This window comes from Arabidopsis lyrata (genome assembly GCF_000004255.2).
Source record: "Arabidopsis lyrata subsp. lyrata unplaced genomic scaffold ARALYscaffold_1, whole genome shotgun sequence".
NCBI lineage: Eukaryota > Viridiplantae > Streptophyta > Magnoliopsida > Brassicales > Brassicaceae > Arabidopsis > Arabidopsis lyrata.
Genome location: NW_003302555.1, coordinates 16,612,727 through 16,639,382, shown reverse-complemented (window position 1 = coordinate 16,639,382; position 26,656 = coordinate 16,612,727). Strand labels below are relative to the sequence as shown.

The 26,656-nt window shown below is 33.1% G+C and overlaps 8 protein-coding genes, 1 long non-coding RNA gene and 1 pseudogene across 10 annotated transcripts in view; 1 reads left to right on the top strand and 9 right to left on the bottom strand.

The window, feature by feature from the left end:
* LOC9329899 (agamous-like MADS-box protein AGL92) overlaps positions 1–335 on the bottom strand; it is a 1,357-nt gene extending 1,022 nt beyond the window's left edge. The window contains 1 exon segment of the mRNA XM_002891087.2: positions 240–335. Within this exon segment, the coding sequence (XP_002891133.2) occupies positions 240–335 (96 nt within the window).
* A 582-nt stretch (positions 336–917) lies between these two features.
* LOC110225076 (agamous-like MADS-box protein AGL86) lies at positions 918–2,470 on the bottom strand. The gene has a single exon (XM_021013776.1). It carries the CDS (start codon positions 2,103–2,105, stop codon positions 1,179–1,181), a length of 927 nt encoding a protein of 308 aa, XP_020869435.1. The 5' UTR covers positions 2,106–2,470; the 3' UTR covers positions 918–1,178.
* Positions 2,471–3,272: 802 nt separating this feature from the next.
* Positions 3,273–3,708, top strand: LOC9327195 (annotated as a pseudogene). The gene has a single exon (XR_002329472.1). The product of XR_002329472.1 is annotated as a monothiol glutaredoxin-S14, chloroplastic (transcript).
* Positions 3,709–6,564: 2,856 nt separating this feature from the next.
* Positions 6,565–7,818, bottom strand: LOC110224413 (agamous-like MADS-box protein AGL86). Its single transcript, XM_021010469.1, has one exon. The coding sequence runs from the start codon at positions 7,546–7,548 to the stop codon at positions 6,565–6,567; it is 984 nt and encodes a 327-aa protein (XP_020866128.1). The 5' UTR covers positions 7,549–7,818.
* A 1,573-nt stretch (positions 7,819–9,391) lies between these two features.
* On the bottom strand, positions 9,392–11,001 carry LOC110224412 (rop guanine nucleotide exchange factor 14-like). The gene is made up of 3 exons (XM_021010468.1): positions 10,989–11,001; positions 10,017–10,099; positions 9,392–9,944 (listed from the first exon to the last, which is right to left on the bottom strand). Exons 1-3 carry the CDS (start codon positions 10,999–11,001, stop codon positions 9,591–9,593), a joined length of 450 nt encoding a protein of 149 aa, XP_020866127.1. The 3' UTR covers positions 9,392–9,590.
* Positions 10,898–12,201, bottom strand: LOC110225431 (agamous-like MADS-box protein AGL86). The gene has a single exon (XM_021015172.1). It carries the CDS (start codon positions 12,025–12,027, stop codon positions 11,026–11,028), a length of 1,002 nt encoding a protein of 333 aa, XP_020870831.1. The 5' UTR covers positions 12,028–12,201; the 3' UTR covers positions 10,898–11,025.
* A 3,206-nt stretch (positions 12,202–15,407) lies between these two features.
* On the bottom strand, positions 15,408–16,545 carry LOC110225430 (agamous-like MADS-box protein AGL86). The gene has a single exon (XM_021015171.1). It carries the CDS (start codon positions 16,496–16,498, stop codon positions 15,497–15,499), a length of 1,002 nt encoding a protein of 333 aa, XP_020870830.1. The 5' UTR covers positions 16,499–16,545; the 3' UTR covers positions 15,408–15,496.
* A 1,842-nt stretch (positions 16,546–18,387) lies between these two features.
* LOC110225432 lies at positions 18,388–19,110 on the bottom strand. Its single transcript, XR_002329769.1, has 2 exons — positions 19,001–19,110; positions 18,388–18,928 (listed from the first exon to the last, which is right to left on the bottom strand). It is a non-coding gene; the product is annotated as an uncharacterized LOC110225432 (long non-coding RNA).
* An 879-nt stretch (positions 19,111–19,989) lies between these two features.
* LOC110225213 (agamous-like MADS-box protein AGL86) lies at positions 19,990–21,057 on the bottom strand. The gene has a single exon (XM_021014363.1). The coding sequence runs from the start codon at positions 21,008–21,010 to the stop codon at positions 20,009–20,011; it is 1,002 nt and encodes a 333-aa protein (XP_020870022.1). The 5' UTR covers positions 21,011–21,057; the 3' UTR covers positions 19,990–20,008.
* Positions 21,058–22,889: 1,832 nt separating this feature from the next.
* On the bottom strand, positions 22,890–25,290 carry LOC9329898 (rop guanine nucleotide exchange factor 14). Its single transcript, XM_002891086.2, has 6 exons — positions 24,765–25,290; positions 24,516–24,670; positions 24,356–24,430; positions 23,999–24,268; positions 23,553–23,903; positions 22,890–23,442 (listed from the first exon to the last, which is right to left on the bottom strand). Exons 1-6 carry the CDS (start codon positions 25,234–25,236, stop codon positions 23,089–23,091), a joined length of 1,677 nt encoding a protein of 558 aa, XP_002891132.2. The 5' UTR covers positions 25,237–25,290; the 3' UTR covers positions 22,890–23,088.
* Between the last annotated feature and the right edge of the window lie 1,366 nt (positions 25,291–26,656).

Here is a 26,656-nt window from a genome sequence, read left to right as displayed (position 1 = left end):
CATTGCGATAGCGGCTCGGAGAATCCGTGCATCAACAAAGCTAAGGCCTTACCACTCAAAATCGTAGCCATTGTAGCCATCCTTACGACAAGCTTGATAGGCGTAACCTCTCCTCTTTTCAGCCGTTACATTTCGTTCCTCCGTCCTGATGGCAATGGTTTCATGATCGTAAAATGTTTTTCTTCTGGAATCATACGATGACTTCCCAACTTCCGATGTGGGACATTATGTCCTAATACGCCCACTCGAGATGATGGCTCTTTGGCCATTAATCTCGGAATGTTCGGGCTTAGATCGACGACATCAATTTTGTGCCTTGTCGATGATTGGACCATCTTTGGGTCGGATCGGGTTGGACATGTGTGGATCGGGCTCTGATACCATGTAAGAATATGGGCTTCCAACTCAAAACCAATTGGCAATGAGTGGAGTGGCTCATATCCCTTATATATTACTTAGGATCACTTCCAACTTCCGATGTAGGACATTATGTCCTAATACGGACTGTAGATTACCGCATAAACTTTTGAAAATATCCGTTAGTTGATCACTTGTCGAGATATGGGAGACACAAAGCGTGCCAAATTGGATGTTTCACGAGTGAAGTGATAGTTTACAGCTATATGCCTCACTCAGAAATGGAAGACGGGATCACACTAGAGAGTTGGTGGCTGTCTTTCCCGATAATCGCTTTTTCTTTTGTGAAAGGTTTTGGACCTTTTGGTTCATAGAAAATAGTAGTAGATTGTAGTGTTTGAGTAAAGTGCCTTCTAAATCAAGGAGAAGTATCGGATCACACTCAAGGCTATAAAGAGTATTGATGTTTTTGCGAATAATATATAAAAAGTAAGATTTTGTTTGAAACAAAATCCTATATAAATGTATATAAAGAACAAAAAAAAGTTTATTTAAATTAATCGGGGGAGACCCTCTCATTCACCAAAAAAAACAAAAGGAACAAAAATAAAAGGAAAAATCATTTGTGACCAAACTTCTTCAAATATAACTGAAATCTCCGGCTCTACGGCTCAGAAATACATTACATGATACAAAAAAAAAAGAGCTAACTTAAAGGTAAAACCTTTAACTCTTACAACAATTAATTGAAAAGAAAAGAAAAATTAAAAACTTGTCTTTTGAAATGAACAAAGACAAATGCAAATACTTAAACACATCACTTAAAAGTCTCCATCTTCTGAATAAAGATGATTATTGATGTAAGGAGCAGAAACATCGGTGGTGGTGACGGTGGTGGTGGTAGTGGTGGTGGTGACAGGCATGTGACCGGTGGTAGTAAGACCAACAGTTGGTAGTTGGTGGTAGTTGTAGTTTTCGTCCATGAAAGGGATGTGTGCATGATCTCCAACATAACTACCCACTTGCTGATGAGGATATTCAATCAACATATTCATGAATGGGTCATGTTGAAACGGATACTGATTTGGATCCAAAATCATATCAATAGGAGCCTGGTATTGAGCCGGCTCTTGTTGATTTTGATTCAAATTCAGATTTTGATATTGAATATCATCACTGAAAACAGTAGGGATATAGGGCTGAACCGCAGCTTGATCTGTAACAACAGGAAGATCCGAAACAGCAAGCGGAGGAGGAAAGGAAGAAGAAGACTCACCATTTTCAGTAAAGAGCTCGATCCTGGCATTAAGCTGATTGATATATTGATCAATATGAGAACTTAAGTCATGAAGATCCCTTGCATCATACTGATACTCACTCATCTTGCCTTTAACACAATCAAACATAAATTGTGTAAGCTGAGATTCTCGGTTTTCAAGACGTAGGCTCTCTAGTTTCTTTTTTTCTTTGGTAATTCTGTCCTGCAAGTAGGTCTCATGATTCATCATTAGCTTGGATTGTTCTGTCACCGACATCTCCATAAACTTCGAAACCACCTCTTGAACACCTTCGGTTGACGGCCACACCGCTGGATTCTCGTACGGACTGTAGATTATCGCACATGCTTTGACGTCGCAGAGAGTTGTCAGGTCATGGAGTTTTTTCATTATCCCTCCCTTTCTCTTCCTGAATGTGGCTCTCCTAAAGTTGTTATCAGCTATGAATGATAACTTAAGTTTCGACTTCATAATCTTTGTTTTTCTTTTCTTTTGGTGTGTGTTTGTTTAGTTTCTTGGCCCAAGATTTGTTTATATAGTGACGAAAAGGGTGATTTTTACTAAGTATATGGCTTATCACGTTGTTGGACTCATTAATTTGAAGTTACAGCATTAATTTTTTTTTTATTGTCTTATTAATTGACCATGCCACTAATTATAGCTATGACTAAGAATAGATTTTCTTTCCTTTTTACAAAGAATAGTTTATCTTCCTATATATTACTCTCACTTTTCTTATAAGAGTAATTTCAAGCTTTGTTCATAAACTCTGAAATTTTGTAAAATATTTGAAGTGTTTTTTTTTTTCCATTCTAAATAGAGTACTATATCTTCAATTTACATATAAAATCATGAATATATAATAGCTCTGTAACTTTTTTATCTATAGTAAAATTATTTCGGGAAAGAATTTAACGTGAGGCTCACGAAATATTTAGAACGTGAGAAATTTTTGAAAACAATGTAACGTGGATCTCACGAAATATTTAAATCATGTGCTTGAAAAAAGCTAAAGGAACCATAAGAATAAAAAAGAAAAATAATAAAATATCATGAAAATTTATATTACATATATTAAAAAATCTATGTATAAAATTTGATACTTACAATAATAATAAATAAAAATAATAGTAAATTTTTAGAGAAAAGTTTCATTATATAATCGGGAAAAATGTCGTTTAATAGCCGAACTTTCAAAAAATGGCCGTTTAATACGTGAACTTCTTATATGGCCAAATTAAACATGAACTTAAAGTTGACCGGCCATTTTGCATATACATAACCGTTGACCAGACCAAAAACAACGCGACGTTATCTGTCGTTAACAGATCCGATAACAGCCGTTAGCACACGTTAACAATTCCGTTATTACCCAAAACGACGTCGTTTTGTGCTTAGGAAAAAAAATAAAAAATTCCCAGCAGATTATTAAAAAAAAAAAGATTACAGAATTCTTCTTCGTCTTCTTCGTCATTGTCATCCCAGTTTTCACCTCATTGTCATCCCAGTTTTCACCTGATAAAAGATTTCCAACAAATTTGACAACAGGGTTTATTCCATTCTCACTCGCACTAATAACTGTTTTTCGCTCATAAATCATTTACCTTTTCAATTACTCAAATTCCAAATCATAAAAAAAAAACTCCTGAGAAAATGGCTCTCCGATCTGTCAAAACGCCGACCTTGATATATAACTCCGGTCACCGTCGTCTCCTCCTCCGTTATCAACAAGCCTCAATCTATCAGATTCTCTCTTAAACCAACAGCGGCACTCGCCGTTCACAACCGTCAGCCATCGTTCTACGGTCTCAGGCTCAAACCAACAAAATTCCGATGCTCTGCGTCGGCGCTTACGCCGCAACTTAAAGATACGCTGGAGAAACTGGTGAATTCGGAGAAAGTGGTTCTGTTCATGAAAGGAACGAGAGATTTCCCGATGTGTGGATTCTCCAACACTGTGGTTCAGATCGTGAAGAATTTGAATGTTCCTTTCGAAGATGTGAATATTCTGGAGAATGAGATCTTGAGGCAAGGACTTAAAGAGTATTCAAATCCCTAATTTTTGAGAAATCCCCAAAATAAGAACCCTAGCTGGAAGTTAGGGATTTGATAATCAAATTGGGGATTTTCAAAGTTTAGATTAGGTCTGAAACGACGTCGTTTTGGGTAATAACGGAATTGTTAACGTGTGCTAACGGCTGTTATCGGATCTGTTAACGACAGATAACGTCGCGTTATTTTTGGCCTGGTCAACGGTTATGTATGTGCAAAATGGCCGGTCAACTTTAAGTTCATGTTTAATTTGGCCATATAAGAAGTTCACGTATTAAACGGCCATTTTTTGAAAGTTCGGCTATTAAACGACATTTTTCCCTTATATAATCACATATTTAGTTACATGGAATAAATTTTTTAATAAATATATAAAATACCAATATATCAGGGCCGGAAGGTCCATCTAATTTTGTTTAGTGAATAAGTTGATTTCGATTAAAAGGAAACTTGGGTAAAATAACCGTTTCATGAATTAATATATGGATTTTTTCCTTCTTTTAACTTCTACATTAATATGAGTATTTATGTCATTTTAGAGATAATTTTTGAAATCATGCATATATTCTACCTTTTGGGAAACCTTTTCTATTTATTGGTTTATTCATTGCACAGCTAATTATGAGCTGTAAATATTTGAAATTAAAGATTTTACACTGGTTTAGAGCACCTCCAATGGTTTTACATACCCAAAGGAGTATCTCAATTTTAAAGTATTAATATTTTAATATAGTTTAATTATATATTTAATTTTTAATTAAAAGATAAACCAATTAAAAAGAGACAAGTGTAAATAGAGGTTCTAGTTAGTGTACCTAAAGTTCTTATGTAAGAATCTTTCTCTCTCATATTTTTTTTTAATTATGATTCTAATGGGGGAGTATCCAAAAAATAAGATACTCCAATGGAGGTCTTACAATATCCAAAAAAAAATAAGAAAAACAAGAATGCACATTGTTAGTTATATTTCTATATACAAAGTATTGAATATTTTTTCTAAAATAAATAGCATATTTATTGGTTATTTGAATTTTTTTAAATAGATACAAAGATACTAGATAGTAGAAGATTTTACACGAGAGAATGGTAAATATTTCTATCCAATCATAGCTTAATTTTCTTTTTCCATTGACGTGCTTGCTAGCTTAATTTCCTTTCTCTTTAAATACTAAAGTTTTTTTTTTGAATAAAATGTAAAATTTATTCGAAAAAAACTTTTTTACATCCGAGTGCAGCGTTTGTTTTAGCGGTTTTTGAATACATAGGTTAGAAATAAAAACAAAGAAATGCGCCTTTGTTATCTTGATCCAAACCAAATAGCCATACAACCGTCGTACCTCCTATCTCCATGCTCTCGAATGGAGGAGATTCTGTTCCGGATTTGCTTGTCAAAACCCCGGAGCAAATGAGCTGAAGGAGTGGGTGCTTCTCCATGTCGTCGACTGTTCCGTTCTTTCTAAACCGAATGTACCATGAGCTGAAAGTTGTATTTTATCAGGAACAAGCACTCATTCCCAAGAGACTTTTCCGTGAGGAGCTTTATGACTGTATCCCAATTTGTGGTGAAGTGTTGTGTGAGGAGCTTACGAGTAAGTGGATGCGGGTTTCCAAGGGTTCACAACAGAAGATGCATGAGGGATCGATCCCGACCTTCCAACATAACACTCTATCTCCCATGGTTAAACGATTCTTTATCGCAATCCAAGCTAGAAATGAGTATTTTGGCATGGCGTGTGAGAACCAATTAATACCTTTGTACCACTCTACCTTTGGCTTTGCTTCTCGAGTTGCTACCCAAGTCTCTTTTGTACTGAACTTTAATTTGTTTTAAAATGACCTCTCTTGTCCTTCTAACGCACTATATCCTATGCTTCTATGAACCCTTTAGACTTGATTAAGAAACGAGTGAGGAAGATTAGGGTGTTTGGATTTGATCTGATTTCTAAGTGCTTCTGCTCAGTTCAAGAGTGACTCATTGCAACCAGTTTCAGACAAAAAAAAAGAGGAGAAAAACAAGAACTCTAGTCTATGCATAACAATTATTGATTTAAAGAGTTGAAAAGTGTTCAGATCTAATACACAAAATCTTAAGTTTTTTTAGTATTAAATAACACTAAAGTATTTAAGCTCGATATAAAAAAAATAACTGAGACAACGATGAAAACAATACACCAATAAAGAGTATCCTAACTTTCACAGAAAAATATCAATTTATAGAGGAATTAAATAAAGGTTTAAGAGAAAATATGAGGATTTGTTGTTGGGGGATCGAAGAGAACATGAGAAAATAGTGTGCTTATATACACATGAGAGGGTGGCAAAAGGTAAGGTGTTAGGTGTAAGGGAGAAAATATGAAAATTTATGGAAAGATAGCTATGGATTGAAAAAGAGATATATATGACCAATAAATCAGAGTTGAAGAGGCACCAATATTAAACATTATAGGCTAATAAATCTGAAAATGGTTGTGCATATTATATATTGATGTTTTGCAAATAATATATCAAACATTAAAAAATCACAAAATATTCTGTTACTAATTTTTATTTTACATTTTATGTTGAATTTTATCATATAAGTATTGGCTTCAAGGGTACGGAGGGTATTGGCAGATCTATTTAGTTATGTATTAAGAACAAAAAACTAGTAAAAAAAATTTGTGATCAAACTTCTTCAAATATAATTGAAATTTCCGGCTCTACGGCGCAGAAATACATAACATAATACATAAAAATAGAACTGACTTAAAGGTAAAACCTTTAAATCTTACAACAATTAATTAAAAAGAAAAGACGTAATTAAATATTAGTCTTTTGAAATGAACAAACACAAATGCAAACCTCAAAAACACATCACTTAAAAGTCTACATCTTTTGATTAAAGATGATTATTGATGTAAGGAGCAGAAACATCGGTGGTGGTGGTGACGGTGGTGGAAGGCATGTGAGCGGTGGTAGTAAAACCAACATTTGGTAGTTGGTGGTAGTTGTAGTTTCCGTCCATGAAAGGGATGTGTGTATGATCTCCAACATAACCACCCACTTGCTGATGAGGATATTCCATCAACATATTCATGAATGGGTCATGTTGAAACGGATATTGATTTGGATCCAAACTCATATTCTGATTCAAATTCATATCATAGACTCCATGTTGAATCGGGTTATTAATTTCAACAAGAGGTTGGTATTGAACCGGCTCTTGTTGATTTTGATTCATCAAATTCATATTCTGATATTGAATATGATCACTTAAACCAGTAGGGATATAGGGCTGAACCGGCTCATACTGATTCTGATTCATAGGAATACCTGCACCCACAATAGCAAGAGGAGCCGCACCCGCAACTGAAGTATGAAGCGGAGGAGGAAAGGAAGAAGAAGACTCACCATTTTCTGTAAGTAACTGGAGCCTGGACTTAAGCTTATTGATATAGTGATCAATATGAGAACTTAAATCTTGAAAGTCCCTTGCATCATATTGATGCTCACTCATCTTGCCTTCAAGACAATCAAACATAAATTGTTTAAGCTGAGATTCTCGGTTTTCACGACGTAGACGCTCCAGTTTCTTTGTTTCTTTGGTAATTCTGCCATGCAAGAAGGTCTCATGATTCACCATCAGCTTGGATTGTTCTGTCACCGGCCTCTCCATAAACTCCGAAACCGCCTCTTGAACACCTTCGGTTGACGGCCACACCGTTGGATTCTCGTACGGACTGTAAATTACCGCACATGCTTTGACGTCGCAGAGAGTTGTCAGGTCATGGAGTTTCTTCGTTATCCCTCCCTTCCTCTTCTTGAATGTGGTTCTCCTTATGTTGTTGTTAGCTATGAATGATAACTTAAGTTTCGACCTCATTTTCTTTGTTTTTCTTTTCTTTGGTGTGTGCTTGTTTAGTTTCTTTGCCCAAGGCTGTTTATATAGCAAAGAGAATGGTGATTTTTACTCAGTATGTGGCTTATCATGTTGCTGGACTCATTAATTCGAAATTACAACATTAATTTTTTGTTTATTGTCTTATTAATTGACAAGGCCACTAATTATAGCTATGACTAAGAATAGATTTTCTTTTCTTTTTACTAAGAATAGTTTATCTTCCTATATATTACTCTCACTTTTCTTTTAAGAGTAATTTCAAGCTTTGTTTATAAACAATGAAATTTAATAATATTTTGAAATGTTTTTTTTTCTTTTTAAATATTACATCTTCAATTTACATGTGAAATCATAAAAATATAAAAGCTCAGAAATTGTTTATTTATAGTAAAAAATTTTGAATAGAATGTAATGTGAGTCTCACGAAATATTTAGAACCCGCGAAATTTTTTGAAAACAATGTAACGGGGATCTCACGAAATATTTAAAACGTGTATTCTAAGAAAATCTTTAAAATACCTATATACATTAAAGGGAAACATACAAACAAAAAAGTTTGTAAACTAATAAAATAAGATAATAAAATATCACTAAACTATATATTACATTTAGTGTATATATATATATATATAATAGTAGAGTATAAGAGAAAAAATTTTATGTAAAATCACAGATTTAGTTATATGAATAAAAGTTTTAATAAATATATTAAAAAATATATGTTTTTGCGCCGGAAGGGTCCATCTAATTTTCGTTTAGTCAATAAGTGGATTTCGATTAAAAGGAAATTTGGGTAAAATAACCGTTTCAAACATTAAGGTATGGATTTTTCCCTCTTTTTACTTATACATTAATATGACTGGTTATTTTATAGATAATTTGTGAACTCATACATATATTATACCTTTTGGAGAATCATTTTTCTATATTTGGTTAAAATATCCACTGCACTGCCAGCTAATTATGAGCTGTAAATAGTGAAATTAAAGATTTTACAATAGGTTTAGAGAACCTCCAATGGTTTTACATACCCAAAAAGAGTATCTCAACTTTAAAGTATTAACCTTTAAATATAGTTTAATTATAAATATATAATTTTTAGTTTTAAAAACAAATAATGAACCAATTAGAAAGAGACAAGTGTAAATAGAGATTCTAGTTAGTCTTTCATACTTTTTTTTTAATTATAAGTATAATGGGGGAGAATCCAAAAAATAAGATACTCCAATGGAGGTCTTGCAATATCCAAAAAAAAAAAAACAATAATGCACATTGTTAGTTATATTATCTCTTCTTACTAATTACATTTTTAAACTCTAAAATAAATAGCGTATTTAGTGGGTTTTTTTTAAATGGTTACAAAGATACGATATAGTAGAAGCTATTACATGAGAGAATGGTAAATAATTCAATCCAATCATAGCTTAATTTCCTCTCTCTTTAAATACTTCCATGTACCATAAAAACACTAATTTTCATGTTTATTTATATGTCTAGTTAGGGATGTCTTAAACTACTTATAGCCTTATAAGTCATGTTCAAAAGTTTAATTATAGATATCTTAAATAAGGTCCATATCTAATTATATGAATATTTGTTTTTTCACAAGAACTTTTTTTGGTAATCACGATCCGTTTGATGTACTTGCACATACTAAAAAAATATGTGACATGGCTTCGTAGAGTTCTATTTAAACTAGGCTTCACTTCTTCTACCATCCCAACACTAACGAGCTTTTTTGGGTTGGATTCATTTGCGTAATCCGATACTAAGAATATATATTTGGTGACCAGTTATGCTTACTACATTAAAAGAAGATCGACTATACCGTAGATTTTTTTAGAAGGCTAGGAAGCCATTTTGCTATAAAATTCTTGATGAATAATACGAAGGGATCTAGATATTGTATATTATGAAGCCATGTTAATAATACATTTACAATATCTTAGGCTTCATAATTTAAAACCCTCAAAGTAAAGGAGAAGCTTCAGGTGGCACGCATCAAACTACGAAGACCCTCTAAATCAAGAAGAAGTATCAGAAGGCACTTTACTCAAACACCACAGTCTACTGCTTCTACTTGGAGTTGTATTCACTGACCTTGCCTTAGCATCTGCAAACAAAAAATCTAAACCAGTCTCTGTCCCATCGGCTTTGTTCATGTCATCGGTTAAAGAATGCCTTACACGGGACGAAAGCAAAGGCCTCTCGGGTGTTCTATAAGGGTCACGGGAGCTAGGGAAGCAACTCGGTGGTGCAGGAGAGTTAGGGTTGCTTAAAGAATCTTCTTTCAAGATTTCTCCCATTCTTGAAAGAATCCGGAAAGCTAGATTCGCAAGTGTTCGGGAATATGTCTCAAGAACCGCATGACCAATGTCCTGAAAATAGAGAAGAAAGATGTTTCAGACCATGGGACTAAGAAAGATGTGATTAGTTATGTTTATGTTTACCTTGCCATATTGGATCTTTGTGGCATCAAGAAACGAGTGAGGAAGATTAGGGTGTTTGGATTTGATCTGATTTCTAAGTGCTTCTGCTCAGTTCAAGAGTGACTCATTGCAACCAGTTTCAGACAAAAAAAAAAGATGAGAAAAACAAGAACTCTAGTCTATGCATAACAATTATTTATTTAAAGAGTTGAAAAGTATTCAGATCTAATACACAAAATCTAAAGTTTTTTTAGTATTAAATAACACTAAAGTATTTAAGCTCGATCTAAAAAAAATAACTGAGACAACGATGAAAACAATACACCAATAAAGAGTATCCTAACTTTCACAGAAAAATATCAATTTATAGAGGAATTAAATAAAGGTTTAAGAGAAAATATGAGGATTTGTTGTTGGGGGATCGAAGAGAACATGAGAAAATAGTGTGCTTATATACACATGAGAGGGTGGCAAAAGGTAAGGTGTTAGGTGTAAGGGAGAAAATATGAAAATTTATGGAAAGATAGCTATGGATTGAAAAAGAGATATATATGACCAATAAATCAGAGTTGAAGAGCCACCAATATTAAACATTATAGGCTAATAAATCTGAAAATGGTTGTGCATATTATATATTGATCTTTTGCAAATAATATATCAAACATTAAAAAATCACAAAATATTCTGTTACTAATTTTTATTCTACTTTTTATGTTGAATTTTATCATATAAGTATTGGCTTCAAGGGTACGGAGGGTATTGGCAGATCAATTTAGTTATGTATTACGAACAAAAAACTAGTAAAAAAATTTGTGATCAAACTTCTTCAAATATAATTGAAATTTCTGGCTCTACGGCGCATAAATACATTACATAATACATAAAAATAGAACTGACTTAAAGGTAAAACCTTTAAATCTTACAACAATTAATTAAAAAGAAAAGACATAATTAAATATTAGTCTTTTGAAATGAACAAACACAAATGCAAACCACAGAAACACATCACTTAAAAGTCTACATCTTTTGATTAAAGATGATTATTGATGTAAGGAGCAGAAACATCGGTGGTGGTGGTGACGGTGGTGGTGGTGGTGATGGTGGTGGAAGGCATGTGAGCGGTGGTAGTAAAACCAACATTTGGTATTTGGTGGTAGTTGTAGTTTCCGTCCATGAAAGGGATGTGTGTATGATCTCCAACATAACCACCCACTTGCTGATGAGGATATTCCATCAACATATTCATGAATGGGTCATGTTGAAACGGATATTGATTTGGATCCAAACTCATATTCTGATTCAAATTCATATCATAGATTCCATGTTGAATCGGGTTATTAAAATCAACAAGAGCTTGGTATTGAACCGGCTCTTGTTGATTTTGATTCATCAAATTCATATTCTGATATTGAATATGATCACTTAAACCAGTAGGGATATAGGGCTGAACTGGCTCATATTGATTCTGATTCATAGGAATACCTGCACCCACAATAGCAAGAGGAGCCGCACCCGCAACTTGAGTATGAAGCGGAGGAGGAAAGGAAGAAGAAGACTCACCATTTTCTGTAAGTAACTGGAGCCTGGACTTAAGCTTATTGATATAGTGATCAATATGAGAACTTAAATCTTGAAAGTCCCTTGCATCATATTGATGCTCACTCATCTTGCCTTCAAGACAATCAAACATAAATTGTTTAAGCTGAGATTCTCGGTTTTCACGACGTAGACGCTCCAGTTTCTTTGTTTCTTTGGTAATTCTGCCCTGCAAGAAGGTCTCATGATTCACCATCAGCTTGGATTGTTCTGTCACCGGCCTCTCCATAAACTCCGAAACCGCCTCTTGAACACCTTCGGTTGACGGCCACACCGTTGGATTCTCGTACGGACTGTAAATTACCGCACATGCTTTGACGTCGCAGAGAGTTGTCAGCTCATGGAGTTTCTTCGTTATCCCTCCCTTCCTCTTCTTGAATGTGGTTCTCCTTATGTTGTTGTTAGCTATGAATGATAACTTAAGTTTCGACCTCATTTTCTTTGTTTTTCTTTTCTTTGGTGTGTGCTTGTTTAGTTTCTTTGCCCAAGGCTGTTTATATAGCAAAGAGAATGGTGATTTTTACTCAGTATGTGGCTTATCATGTTGCTGGACTCATTAATTCGAAATTACAACATTAATTTTTTGTTTACTGTCTTATTAACTGACAAGGCCACTAATTATAGCTATGACTAAGAATAGATTTTCTTTTCTTTTTACTAAGAATAGTTTATCTTCCTATATATTACTCTCACTTTTCTTTTAAGAGTAATTTCAAGCTTTGTTTATAAACAATGAAATTTAATAATATTTTGAAGTGTTTTTTTTTTCTTTTTAAATATTACATCTTCAATTTACATGTGAAATCATAAAAATATAAAAGCTCAAAGAAATTGTTTATTTATAGTAAAATTTTTGAATAGAATGTAACGTGAGTCTCAAGGAATATTTAGAACCCGCGAAATTTTTTGAAAACAATGTAACGGGGATCTCACGAAATATTTAAAACGTGTATTCTAAGAAAATCTTTAAAATACCTATATACATTAAAGGGAAACATACAAAGAAAAAAGTTTGTAAACTAATAAAATAAGATAATAAAATACCATTAAACTATATATTACATTTAGTGTATATATATATGAATATAATAGTAGAGTATAAGAGAAAACATTTTATGTAAAATCACAGATTTAGTTATATGAATAAAAGTTTTAATAAATATATTAAAAAACATATGTTTTGGCCGGAAGGTCCATCTAATTTCGTTTAGTCAATAAGTTGAATTCGATTAAAAGGAAATTTGGGTAAAATAACCGTTTCATACATTAATGTATGGATTTTTCCCTCTTTTTACTTATACATTAATATGACTGTTATTTTATAGATAATTTGTGAACTCATACATATATTATACCTTTTGGAGAATCATTTTTCTATATTTGGTTAAAATATCTACTGCACTGCCAGCTAATTATGAGCTGTAAATAGTGAAATTAAAGATTTTACAATAGGTTTAGAGAACCTCCAATGGTTTTACATACCCAAAAAGAGTATCTCAACTTTAAAGTATTAACCTTTAAATATAGTTTAATTATAAATATATAATTTTTAGTTTTAAAAACAAATAATGAACCAATTAGAAAGAGACAAGTGTAAATAGAGATTCTAGTTAGTATACCTAAAGTTCTTATTTAAGAACCTTTCTCTTCTTTCTCTTTCATACTTTTTTTTAATTATAAGTATAATGGGGGAGAATCCAAAAAATAAGATACTTCAATAGAGGTCTTGCAATATCCAAAAAAAAAAAAAAAACAATAATGCACATTGTTAGTTATATTATCTCTTCTTACTAATTACATTTTTAAACTCTAAAATAAATAGCGTATTTAGTGGGGGTTTTTAAATGGTTACAAAGATACGATATAGTAGAAGCTATTACATGAGAGTATGGTAAATAATTCAATCCAATCATAGCTTAATTTCCTCTCTCTTTAAATACTTCCATGTACCATAAAAACACTAATTTTCATGTTTATTTATATGTCTAGTTAGGGATGTCTTAAACTACTTATAGCCTTATAAGTCATGTTCAAAAGTTTTAACTATAGATATCTTAAATAAGGTCCATATCTAATTATATGAATATTTGTTTTTTCACAAGAACTTTTTTTGGTAATCACGATCCGTTTGATCTATGTACTTGCACATACTAAAAAAATATGTGACATGGCTTCCTAGAGTTCTATTTAAACTACGCTTCACTTCTTCTACCATCCCAACACTAACGAGCTTTTTTGGGTTGGATTCATTTGCGTAATCCGATACTAAGAATATATATTTGGTGACCAGTTATGCTTACTACATTAAAAGAAGATCGACTATACCGTGGATTATTTTAGAAGGCTAGGAAGCCATTTTGCTATAAAATTCTTGATGAATAATACGAAGGGATCTAGATATTGTATATTATGAAGCCATGTAAAGGAGAAGCTTCAGGTGGCACGCATCAAACTACGAAGACCCTCTAAATCAAGAAGAAGTATCAGAAGGCACTTTACTCAAACACCACAATCTACTGCTTCTACTTGGAGTTGTATTCACAGAACTTTCCTTAGCATCTGCAAACAAAAAATCTAAACCAGTCTCTGTCCCATCGGCTTTGTTCATGTCATCGGCTACAGAATGCCTTACACGGGACAAAAGCAAAGGCCTCTCGGGTGTTCTATAAGGGTCACGGGAGCTAGAAAAGCAACTCGCTGGTTCAGGAGAGTTAGGGTTGCTTAAAGAATCTTCTTTCAAGATTTCTCCCATTCTTGATAGAATCCGGAAAGCTAGATTCGCAAGTGTTCGGGAATATGTCTCAAGAACCGCATGACCAATGTCCTGAAAACAGAGAAGAAAGATGTTTCAGACCATGGGACTAAGAAAGATGTGATTAGTTATGTTTATGTTTACCTTGCCATATTGGATCTTTGTGGCATCAAGAAACGAGTGAGGAAGATTAGGGTGTTTGGATTTGATCTGATTTCTAAGTGCTTCTGCTCAGTTCAAGAGTGACTCATTGCAACCAGTTTCAGACAAAAAAAAAAGATGAGAAAAACACGAACTCTAGTCTATGCATAACAATTATTTATTTAAAGAGTTGAAAAGTATTCAGATCTAATACACAAAATCTAAAGTTTTTTTAGTATTAAATAACACTAAAGTATTTAAGCTCGATCTAAAAAAAATAACTGAGACAACGATGAAAACAATACACCAATAAAGAGTATCCTAACTTTCACAGAAAAATATCAATTTATAGAGGAATTAAATAAAGGTTTAAGAGAAAATATGAGGATTTGTTGTTGGGGGATCGAAGAGAACATGAGAAAATAGTGTGCTTATATACACATGAGAGGGTGGCAAAAGGTAAGGTGTTAGGTGTAAGGGAGAAAATATGAAAATTTATGGAAAGATAGCTATGGATTGAAAAAGAGATATATATGACCAATAAATCAGAGTTGAAGAGGCACCAATATTAAACATTATAGGCTAATAAATCTGAAAATGGTTGTGCATATTATATATTGATCTTTTGCAAATAATATATCAAACATTAAAAAATCACAAAATATTCAGTTACTAATTTTTATTCTACATTTTATGTTGAATTTTATCATATAAGTATTGGCTTCAAGGGTACGGAGGGTATTGGCAGATCAATTTAGTTATGTATTACGAACAAAAAACTAGTAAAAAAATTTGTGATCAAACTTCTTCAAATATAATTGAAATTTCCGGCTCTACGGCGCAGAAATACATTACATAATACATAAAAATAGAACTAACTTAAAGGTAAAACCTTTAAATCTTACAACAATTAATTAAAAAGAAAAGACATAATTAAATATTAGTCTTTTGAAATGAACAAACACAAATGCAAACCACAGAAACACATCACTTAAAAGTCTACATCTTTTGATTAAAGATGATTATTGATGTAAGGAGCAGAAACATCGGTGGTGGTGGTGACGGTGGTGGTGGTGGTGATGGTGGTGGAAGGCATGTGAGCGGTGGTAGTAAAACCAACATTTGGTAGTTGGTGGTAGTTGTAGTTTCCGTCCATGAAAGGGATGTGTGTATGATCTCCAACATAACCACCCACTTGCTGATGAGGATATTCCATCAACATATTCATGAATGGGTCATGTTGAAACGGATATTGATTTGGATCCAAACTCATATTCTGATTCAAATTCATATCATAGATTCCATGTTGAATCGGGTTATTAAAATCAACAAGAGCTTGGTATTGAACCGGCTCTTGTTGATTTTGATTCATCAAATTCATATTCTGATATTGAATATGATCACTTAAACCAGTAGGGATATAGGGCTGAACCGGCTCATACTGATTCTGATTCATAGGAATACCTGCACCCACAATAGCAAGAGGAGCCGCACCCGCAACTGAAGTATGAAGCGGAGGAGGAAAGGAAGAAGAAGACTCACCATTTTCTGTAAGTAACTGGAGCCTGGACTTAAGCTTATTGATATAGTGATCAATATGAGAACTTAAATCTTGAAAGTCCCTTGCATCATATTGATGCTCACTCATCTTGCCTTCAAGACAATCAAACATAAATTGTTTAAGCTGAGATTCTCGGTTTTCACGACGTAGACGCTCCAGTTTCTTTGTTTCTTTGGTAATTCTGCCCTGCAAGAAGGTCTCATGATTCACCATCAGCTTGGATTGTTCTGTCACCGGCCTCTCCATAAACTCCGAAACCGCCTCTTGAACACCTTCGGTTGACGGCCACACCGTTGGATTCTCGTACGGACTGTAAATTACCGCACATGCTTTGACGTCGCAGAGAGTTGTCAGCTCATGGAGTTTCTTCGTTATCCCTCCCTTCCTCTTCTTGAATGTGGTTCTCCTTATGTTGTTGTTAGCTATGAATGATAACTTAAGTTTCGACCTCATTTTCTTTGTTTTTCTTTTCTTTGGTGTGTGCTTGTTTAGTTTCTTTGCCCAAGGCTGTTTATATAGCAAAGAGAATGGTGATTTTTCTCAGTATGTGGCTTATCATGTTGCTGGACTCATTAATTCGAAATTACAACATTAATTTTTTGTTTACTGTCTTATTAATTGACAAGGCCACTAATTATAGCTATGACTAAGAATAGATTTTCTTTTCTTTTTACTAAGAATAGTTTATCTTCCTATATATTACTCTCACTTTTCTTTTAAGAGTAATTTCAAGCTTTGTTTATAAACAATGAAATTTAATAATATTTTGAAGTGTTTTTTTTTTCTTTTTAAATATTACATCTTCAATTTACATGTGAAATCATAAAAATATAAAAGCTCAAAGAAATTGTTTATTTATAGTAAAAATTTTGAATAGAATGTAACGTGAGTCTCACGGAATATTTAGAACCCGCGAAATTTTTTGAAAACAATGTAACGGGGATCTCACGAAATATTTAAAACGTGTATTCTAAGAAAATCTTTAAAATACCTATATACATTAAAGGGAAACATACAAAGAAAAAAGTTTGTAAACTAATAAAATAAGATAATAAAATACCATTAAACTATATATTACATTTAGTGTATATATATATGAATATAATAGTAGAGTATAAGAGAAAACATTTTATGTAAAATCACAGATTTAGTTATATGAATAAAAGTTTTAATAAATATATTAAAAAACATATGTTTTGGCCGGAAGGTCCATCTAATTTCGTTTAGTCAATAAGTTGAATTCGATTAAAAGGAAATTTGGGTAAAATAACCGTTTCATACATTAATGTATGGATTTTTCCCTCTTTTTACTTATACATTAATATGACTGTTATTTTATAGATAATTTGTGAACTCATACATATATTATACCTTTTGGAGAATCATTTTTCTATATTTGGTTAAAATATCTACTGCACTGCCAGCTAATTATGAGCTGTAAATAGTGAAATTAAAGATTTTACAATAGGTTTAGAGAACCTCCAATGGTTTTACATACCCAAAAAGAGTATCTCAACTTTAAAGTATTAACCTTTAAATATAGTTTAATTATAAATATATAATTTTTAGTTTTAAAAACAAATAATGAACCAATTAGAAAGAGACAAGTGTAAATAGAGATTCTAGTTAGTATACCTAAAGTTCTTATTTAAGAACCTTTCTCTTCTTTCTCTTTCATACTTTTTTTTAATTATAAGTATAATGTGGGAGAATCCAAAAAATAAGATACTCCAATGGAGGTCTTGCAATATCAAAAAAAAAAAAAACAATAATGCACATTGTTAGTTATATTATCTCTTCTTACTAATTACATTTTTAAACTCTAAAATAAATAGCGTATTTAGTGGGTTTTTTTAAATGGTTACAAAGATACGATATAGTAGAAGCTATTACATGAGAGAATGGTAAATAATTCAATCCAATCATAGCTTAATTTCCTCTCTCTTTAAATACTTCCATGTACCATAAAAACACTAATTTTCATGTTTATTTATATGTCTAGTTAGGGATGTCTTAAACTACTTATAGCCTTATAAGTCATGTTCAAAAGTTTAATTATAGATATCTTAAATAAGGTCCATATCTAATTATATGAATATTTGTTTTTTCACAAGAACTTTTTTTGGTAATCACGATCCGTTTGATGTACTTGCACATACTAAAAAAATATGTGACATGGCTTCCTAGAGTTCTATTTAAACTACGCTTCACTTCTTCTACCATCCCAACACTAACGAGCTTTTTTGGGTTGGATTCATTTGCGTAATCCGATACTAAGAATATATATTTGGTGACCAGTTATGCTTACTACATTAAAAGAAGATCGACTATACCGTGGATTATTTTAGAAGGCTAGGAAGCCATTTTGCTATAAAATTCTTGATGAATAATACGAAGGGATCTAGATATTGTATATTATGAAGCCATGTTAATAATACATTTACAATATCTTAGGCTTCATAATTTAAAACCCTCAAAGTAAAGGAGAAGCTTCAGGTGGCACGCATCAAACTACGAAGACCCTCTAAATCAAGAAGAAGTATCAGAAGGCACTTTACTCAAACACCACAATCTACTGCTTCTACTTGGAGTTGTATTCACAGAACTTTCCTTAGCATCTGCAAACAAAAAATCTAAACCAGTCTCTGTCCCATCGGCTTTGTTCATGTCATCGGCTACAGAATGCCTTACACGGGACAAAAGCAAAGGCCTCTCGGGTGTTCTATAAGGGTCACGGGAGCTAGAAAAGCAACTCGGTGGTTCAGGAGAGTTAGGGTTGCTTAAAGAATCTTCTTTCAAGATTTCTCCCATTCTTGATAGAATCCGGAAAGCTAGATTCGCAAGTGTTCGGGAATATGTCTCAAGAACCGCATGACCAATGTCCTGAAAACAGAGAAGAAAGATGTTTCAGACCATGGGACTAAGAAAGATGTGATTAGTTATGTTTATGTTTACCTTGCCATATTGGATCTTTGTGGCATCAAGAAACGAGTGAGGAAGATTAGGGTGTTTGGATTTGATCTGATTTCTAAGTGCTTCTGCTCAGTTCAAGAGTGACTCATTGCAACCAGTTTCAGACAAAAAAAAAGATGAGAAAAACAAGAACTCTAGTCTATGCATAACAATTATTTATTTAAAGAGTTGAAAAGTATTCAGATCTAATACACAAAATCTAAAGTTTTTTTAGTATTAAATAACACTAAAGTATTTAAGCTCGATCTAAAAAAAATAACTGAGACAACGATGAAAACAATACACCAATAAAGAGTATCCTAACTTTCACAGAAAAATATCAATTTATAGAGGAATTAAATAAAGGTTTAAGAGAAAATATGAGGATTTGTTGTTGGGGGATCGAAGAGAACATGAGAAAATAGTGTGCTTATATACACATGAGAGGGTGGCAAAAGGTAAGGTGTTAGGTGTAAGGGAGAAAATATGAAAATTTATGGAAAGATAGCTATGGATTGAAAAAGAGATATATATGACCAATAAATCAGAGTTGAAGAGGCACCAATATTAAACATTATAGGCTAATAAATCTGAAAATGGTTGTGCATATTATATATTGATCTTTTGCAAATAATATATCAAACATTAAAAAATCACAAAATATTCTGTTACTAATTTTTATTCTACATTTTATGTTGAATTTTATCATATAAGTATTGGCTTCAAGGGTACGGAGGGTATTGGCAGATCAATTTAGTTATGTATTACGAACAAAAAACTAGTAAAAAAATTTGTGATCAAACTTCTTCAAATATAATTGAAATTTCCGGCTCTACGGCGCAGAAATACATTACATAATACATAAAAATAGAACTGACTTAAAGGTAAAACCTTTAAATCTTACAACAATTAATTAAAAAGAAAAGACATAATTAAATATTAGTCTTTTGAAATGAACAAAGACAAATGCAAACCACAGAAACACATCACTTAAAAGTCTACATCTTTTGATTAAAGTTGATTATTGATGTAAGGAGCAGAAACATCGGTGGTGGTGGTGACGGTGGTGGTGGTGGTGATGGTGGTGGAAGGCATGTGAGCGGTGGTAGTAAAACCAACATTTGGTAGTTGGTGGTAGTTGTAGTTTCCGTCCATGAAAGGGATGTGTGTATGATCTCCAACATAACCACCCACTTGCTGATGAGGATATTCCATCAACATATTCATGAATGGGTCATGTTGAAACGGATATTGATTTGGATCCAAACTCATATTCTGATTCAAATTCATATCATAGATTCCATGTTGAATCGGGTTATTAAAATCAACAAGAGCTTGGTATTGAACCGGCTCTTGTTGATTTTGATTCATCAAATTCATATTCTGATATTGAATATGATCACTTAAACCAGTAGGGATATAGGGCTGAACCAGCTCATACTGATTCTGATTCATAGGAATACCTGCACCCACAATAGCAAGAGGAGCCGCACCCGCAACTGAAGTATGAAGCGGAGGAGGAAAGGAAGAAGAAGACTCACCATTTTCTGTAAGTAACTGGAGCCTGGACTTAAGCTTATTGATATAGTGATCAATATGAGAACTTAAATCTTGAAAGTCCCTTGCATCATATTGATGCTCACTCATCTTGCCTTCAAGACAATCAAACATAAATTGTTTAAGCTGAGATTCTCGGTTTTCACGACGTAGACGCTCCAGTTTCTTTGTTTCTTTGGTAATTCTGCCCTGCAAGAAGGTCTCATGATTCACCATCAGCTTGGATTGTTCTGTCACCGGCCTCTCCATAAACTCCGAAACCGCCTCTTGAACACCTTCGGTTGACGGCCACACCGTTGGATTCTCGTACGGACTGTAAATTACCGCACATGCTTTGACGTCGCAGAGAGTTGTCAGCTCATGGAGTTTCTTCGTTATCCCTCCCTTCCTCTTCTTGAATGTGGTTCTCCTTATGTTGTTGTTAGCTATGAATGATAACTTAAGTTTCGACCTCATTTTCTTTGTTTTTCTTTTCTTTGGTGTGTGCTTGTTTAGTTTCTTTGCCCAAGGCTGTTTATATAGCAAAGAGAATGGTGATTTTTCTCAGTATGTGGCTTATCATGTTGCTGGACTCATTAATTCGAAATTACAATATTAATTTTTTGTTTACTGTCTTATTAATTGACAAGGCCACTAATTATAGCTATGACTAAGAATAGATTTTCTTTTCTTTTTACTAAGAATAGTTTATCTTCCTATATATTACTCTCACTTTTCTTTTAAGAGTAATTTCAAGCTTTGTTTATAAACAATGAAATTTAATAATATTTTGAAGTGTTTTTTTTTTTCTTTTTAAATATTACATCTTCAATTTACATGTGAAATCATAAAAATATAAAAGCTCAAAGAAATTGTTTATTTATAGTAAAAATTTTGAATAGAATGTAACGTGAGTCTCACGGAATATTTAGAACCCGCGAAATTTTTTGAAAACAATGTAACGGGGATCTCACGAAATATTTAAAACGTGTATTCTAAGAAAATCTTTAAAATACCTATATACATTAAAGGGAAACATACAAAGAAAAAAGTTTGTAAACTAATAAAATAAGATAATAAAATACCATTAAACTATATATTACATTTAGTGTATATATATATGAATATAATAGTAGAGTATAAGAGAAAACATTTTATGTAAAATCACAGATTTAGTTATATGAATAAAAGTTTTAATAAATATATTAAAAAACATATGTTTTGGCCGGAAGGTCCATCTAATTTCGTTTAGTCAATAAGTTGAATTCGATTAAAAGGAAATTTGGGTAAAATAACCGTTTCATACATTAATGTATGGATTTTTCCCTCTTTTTACTTATACATTAATATGACTGTTATTTTATAGATAATTTGTGAACTCATACATATATTATACCTTTTGGAGAATCATTTTTCTATATTTGGTTAAAATATCTACTGCACTGCCAGCTAATTATGAGCTGTAAATAGTGAAATTAAAGATTTTACAATAGGTTTAGAGAACCTCCAATGGTTTTACATACCCAAAAAGAGTATCTCAACTTTAAAGTATTAACCTTTAAATATAGTTTAATTATAAATATATAATTTTTAGTTTTAAAAACAAATAATGAACCAATTAGAAAGAGACAAGTGTAAATAGAGATTCTAGTTAGTATACCTAAAGTTCTTATTTAAGAACCTTTCTCTTCTTTCTCTTTCATACTTTTTTTTTAATTATAAGTATAATGTGGGAGAATCCAAAAAATAAGATACTCCAATGGAGGTCTTGCAATATCAAAAAAAAAAAAAACAATAATGCACATTGTTAGTTATATTATCTCTTCTTACTAATTACATTTTTAAACTCTAAAATAAATAGCGTATTTAGTGGGTTTTTTTAAATGGTTACAAAGATACGATATAGTAGAAGCTATTACATGAGAGAATGGTAAATAATTCAATCCAATCATAGCTTAATTTCCTCTCTCTTTAAATACTTCCATGTACCATAAAAACACTAATTTTCATGTTTATTTATATGTCTAGTTAGGGATGTCTTAAACTACTTATAGCCTTATAAGTCATGTTCAAAAGTTTAATTATAGATATCTTAAATAAGGTCCATATCTAATTATATGAATATTTGTTTTTTCACAAGAACTTTTTTTGGTAATCACGATCCGTTTGATGTACTTGCACATACTAAAAAAATATGTGACATGGCTTCGTAGAGTTCTATTTAAACTAGGCTTCACTTCTTCTACCATCCCAACACTAACGAGCTTTTTTGGGTTGGATTCATTTGCGTAATCCGATACTAAGAATATATATTTGGTGACCAGTTATGCTTACTACATTAAAAGAAGATCGACTATACCGTAGATTTTTTTAGAAGGCTAGGAAGCCATTTTGCTATAAAATTCTTGATGAATAATACGAAGGGATCTAGATATTGTATATTATGAAGCCATGTTAATAATACATTTACAATATCTTAGGCTTCATAATTTAAAACCCTCAAAGTAAAGGAGAAGCTTCAGGTGGCACGCATCAAACTACGAAGACCCTCTAAATCAAGAAGAAGTATCAGAAGGCACTTTACTCAAACACCACAGTCTACTGCTTCTACTTGGAGTTGTATTCACTGACCTTGCCTTAGCATCTGCAAACAAAAAATCTAAACCAGTCTCTGTCCCATCGGCTTTGTTCATGTCATCGGTTAAAGAATGCCTTACACGGGACGAAAGCAAAGGCCTCTCGGGTGTTCTATAAGGGTCACGGGAGCTAGGGAAGCAACTCGGTGGTGCAGGAGAGTTAGGGTTGCTTAAAGAATCTTCTTTCAAGATTTCTCCCATTCTTGAAAGAATCCGGAAAGCTAGATTCGCAAGTGTTCGGGAATATGCCTCAAGAACCGCATGACCAATGTCCTGAAAATAGAGAAGAAGGATTTGTTATCAACAAATAACTGTATTGTAAAGTATGACATGTTTCAGAACATAGGACTAAGAAAGATGTAATTAGTTCTGTTTATGTTTACCTTGCCATATTGGATCTTTGTGGCATCAAGAAACGAGTGAGGGAGATTAGGGTGTTTGGCTTTGATCTGATTTCTAAGCGCTTCTGTGCGGTTCAAGAGTGACTCATTGCGACCAATTTCAGACAATGGATCTTTAGCGAATGACCACGATGCTCGTACAGGGGATTTACCGCTGCTGCTTTGTTCTGTAATCCTTTCCTTCCAAGCAAATACAGCAGATTCTAACTTGTTAATTGTCTCGAGTGCTGCATGTTCGTTTCCCAGATTGAGAGATATAAAGATTTCATCTACTGTGGCAGATTCCACAGCCAACATCTTGTATAGTTCATCACCGAGGCTGTTCTTTCCAGACTGTTACAAAACAAGATTTTAGAGATAGTTGTTACTTACTACATTGTTGTATAATTATGAGACTAGCACAAGGGATATAAAGTGTGCAAGCTTACTTTGGGTATTGCTTCCTTGATTACAACGGGTACTGGCATTTCAAGAAGAATGTTTTCATTTATGGCTTTTGTAGCTTTGAAGACTTGATAAACAACTTTGCCTTTGTCAAGTAATTTCTTCCTTCCTGAGTTAGAGAGCCCGGGTTTAGGCACTTGTGGCGATGGAAGCCACCATCGCTTGCTCTCGCTTGTAGTCTTGTTCTTCCCCTCAGCTCTACTACCAATCTCAGAATACCAAAACTCTGTGTTCACCATAGAATCCAGTGTCTCCTGTGGAGATTGCAATGCAACTTTAATCAGATCAGGAAAAAGAAGAATAAGAAAAGACAAGATTAACGAAAGAGATAATCCGCCTACGATTAGCATGGAGTCCAACTTCTGTAGAGCAGGGAGATTCATATGAATGTCTGTGCGGGCTTTCGGTGTCATTATCTGTTTAAAAAAAGATTCAGTTCAGTTTCTTTCCCTGGAGTATATCTTTTTTTGTTTAACTCTGGATCACACCTTAGCTACGTACCTCCAGTGATCTTCCATTGGCATCATTTTGCTTAGAAGGGACTAACTCAATCATATAGTTAGTTGGAGAAAGTAGCCAATCCATTTCCCTTCTCCATTTCTGTTTTTTCTCCTCACACAAGGGTTCCAATTTCCAGAGCTCGCCGAAAATCGACGCTGCAAATTTATAAAATTCAGTTATACCACATGAAAACCTCAAAATATATCAAAAGAACATAAAGTTCAAATGCTAGGAAATAGTAGAACATACTAGCAAGATGTGTTACAGCATTTGACAAAGCCAAAGCTACTTGGACACCCTTGCATCCCCCAGTGACATCTTCGCCGAGCAATAGCTTAGAAAATTTCTCCTTCATGGCTTCCACATCCAAATGACAGTAGACATAGCCTGGCTTCTTCTCCTTACCATCAAAATGTTGGGTACTGCCATAGCCTTGTTTCTTCTCCTTAGCATCAAAATAATGAGACCTTCCAGATAAGTTCAAACCGTCGCAACTGTGTTCATCATTCTTCATCGGTAACCATTTTGAAGAAAAAGAGCTGGAGGCATCTTTGCTTGATGAACAGCTTGAAAACGCATCATCATCCAACGAATCAGTCAGGCATCCATCTCCTCGACTTGTTCCGCTTTCTTCTTCATATGATTGATTGTTGATGATACAAGTTTCCAAGCCGTCGTATGTAATCATTCCTGAAAAGAAAGGGAAACACAATGTCATCATGGATAGACCTGAAATAAGCTAAAGTTCTTATCTCAAAATTTTCTACTAACAAACATTTTTGTTACTATAAGTGAGATTATTGGCTTAACATTGAAATCTTAACACATTATCCATTTAGCATGTTATCAGATTAAATAGAAAATGCATAGATAGTACCACAGATCACACAGCTAAACATAGATCAAGAATCTTTTGCAACAATATTTCTATTTAAGAAAATACCCAATCCACATGTCAAAACATATAAAAAAAAACAGCAATGATCAGCACTATACAAACTCGAATCAATGGCACATAAAGTATTTTAGTTTCTTCTTGAATTTCTCTTATAAACCATTGAAATATCAAGGAAGTTGTTTAGATTCTTGAGGGTAAGAATAAAAAAAAAACCTTTAATAAGAGGGAACAAATATTCTAAGGATATTGAAGGAGAATGACTTCAAGCTTTTTACAAAAAGTTCATTAACCAGACCATGCAAAAAGTTCAACACATAAAGACACCAAAACTTGCACAAAACAAAGAGATTGACAAAGGAGGGGAAAGAAAAAGAGGTCAACAATAGAAAAATAATTAAACACTACGTATCGTTTAAGAGACCGTTCAAATTTTGACCATAAAGAAAACCCCACCTCGCACATCTATCTACTTCTTGTCTCACTCATCAAATGTCAAGAAAATGGTATCACTAGACACGTTATTTATGCAGACTAGTGTTCCATAACAAAAACAAATGATAAAAAAGGAATAAAAGTCGTTGTGTCCCTCTAGTCTTTAATAGCTAAAGTCAAGACTTTTGTTAACCCAAGACTGCTAAACCTTTTTTTTTTAAAAATGCTTCCATTCTCAAGAGGAAATGTATTAAAAAATCTCAAAAAAACAATTGAGTTAGTATCCCCATGTGGTGAAATTTCCAAACGGACCCACTACAAAGACTTTTATAACTTGTCACGACATAACATTTTTTCAAACGTTCAAAAGCATATAACATAATTGTTTAATCAAGCACCAGTGATTTGATTTAATAATGATATCTACCCCTTGAAATATGAAAGTTATGTTTAGTCTTCTTAATAATAAGCATGTGAAACCAATAAAACTACCTACTCTTGGCTGTTTCTGAATAAATATGATCTTAAACAAATGAAAAACCCTCAAATCCTAAACCCCAGCTCCTAAGAAACAGGGTTTGGTATAAGATAGGTTATTGAATCATCACATAAAATGCTCTCACATCATATTAAATTAAGGCATTGATGTCTCGTGGAAAGCTACAGACTTCACGCCTTATTTATTACATGAATGACTGGGTTGGTGTAGATCTTTAAAGGGTCTCTCAATATTGGTCCCATACCAAAACCTAAACCGTTCACAAGACCACTCACTTTTATTTGAAAACTATATACCCAAAAGTTATTATAG

Bases quoted from the DNA above. Each gene is read 5' to 3' on its own strand.
- LOC110225076 (XM_021013776.1), bottom strand. From the start codon at position 2,105: ATGAAGTCGAAACTTAAGTTATCATTCATAGCTGATAACAACTTTAGG.
- LOC110224413 (XM_021010469.1), bottom strand. From the start codon at position 7,548: ATGAGGTCGAAACTTAAGTTATCATTCATAGCTAACAACAACATAAGG.
- LOC110224412 (XM_021010468.1), bottom strand. The intron at 9,945-10,016 runs GTAAACATAAAC...CTCTATTTTCAG, and splicing joins CAAAGATCCAATATGGCAAG to GACATTGGTCATGCGGTTCT.
- LOC110225431 (XM_021015172.1), bottom strand. From the start codon at position 12,027: ATGAGGTCGAAACTTAAGTTATCATTCATAGCTAACAACAACATAAGG.
- LOC110225430 (XM_021015171.1), bottom strand. From the start codon at position 16,498: ATGAGGTCGAAACTTAAGTTATCATTCATAGCTAACAACAACATAAGG.
- LOC110225213 (XM_021014363.1), bottom strand. From the start codon at position 21,010: ATGAGGTCGAAACTTAAGTTATCATTCATAGCTAACAACAACATAAGG.
- LOC9329898 (XM_002891086.2), bottom strand. From the start codon at position 25,236: ATGATGACATTGTGTTTCCCTTTCTTTTCAGGAATGATTACATACGAC. The intron at 24,431-24,515 runs GTACGTAGCTAA...TTTTTTAAACAG, and splicing joins CCAATGGAAGATCACTGGAG to ATAATGACACCGAAAGCCCG. The intron at 23,443-23,552 runs GTAAACATAAAC...CTCTATTTTCAG, and splicing joins CAAAGATCCAATATGGCAAG to GACATTGGTCATGCGGTTCT.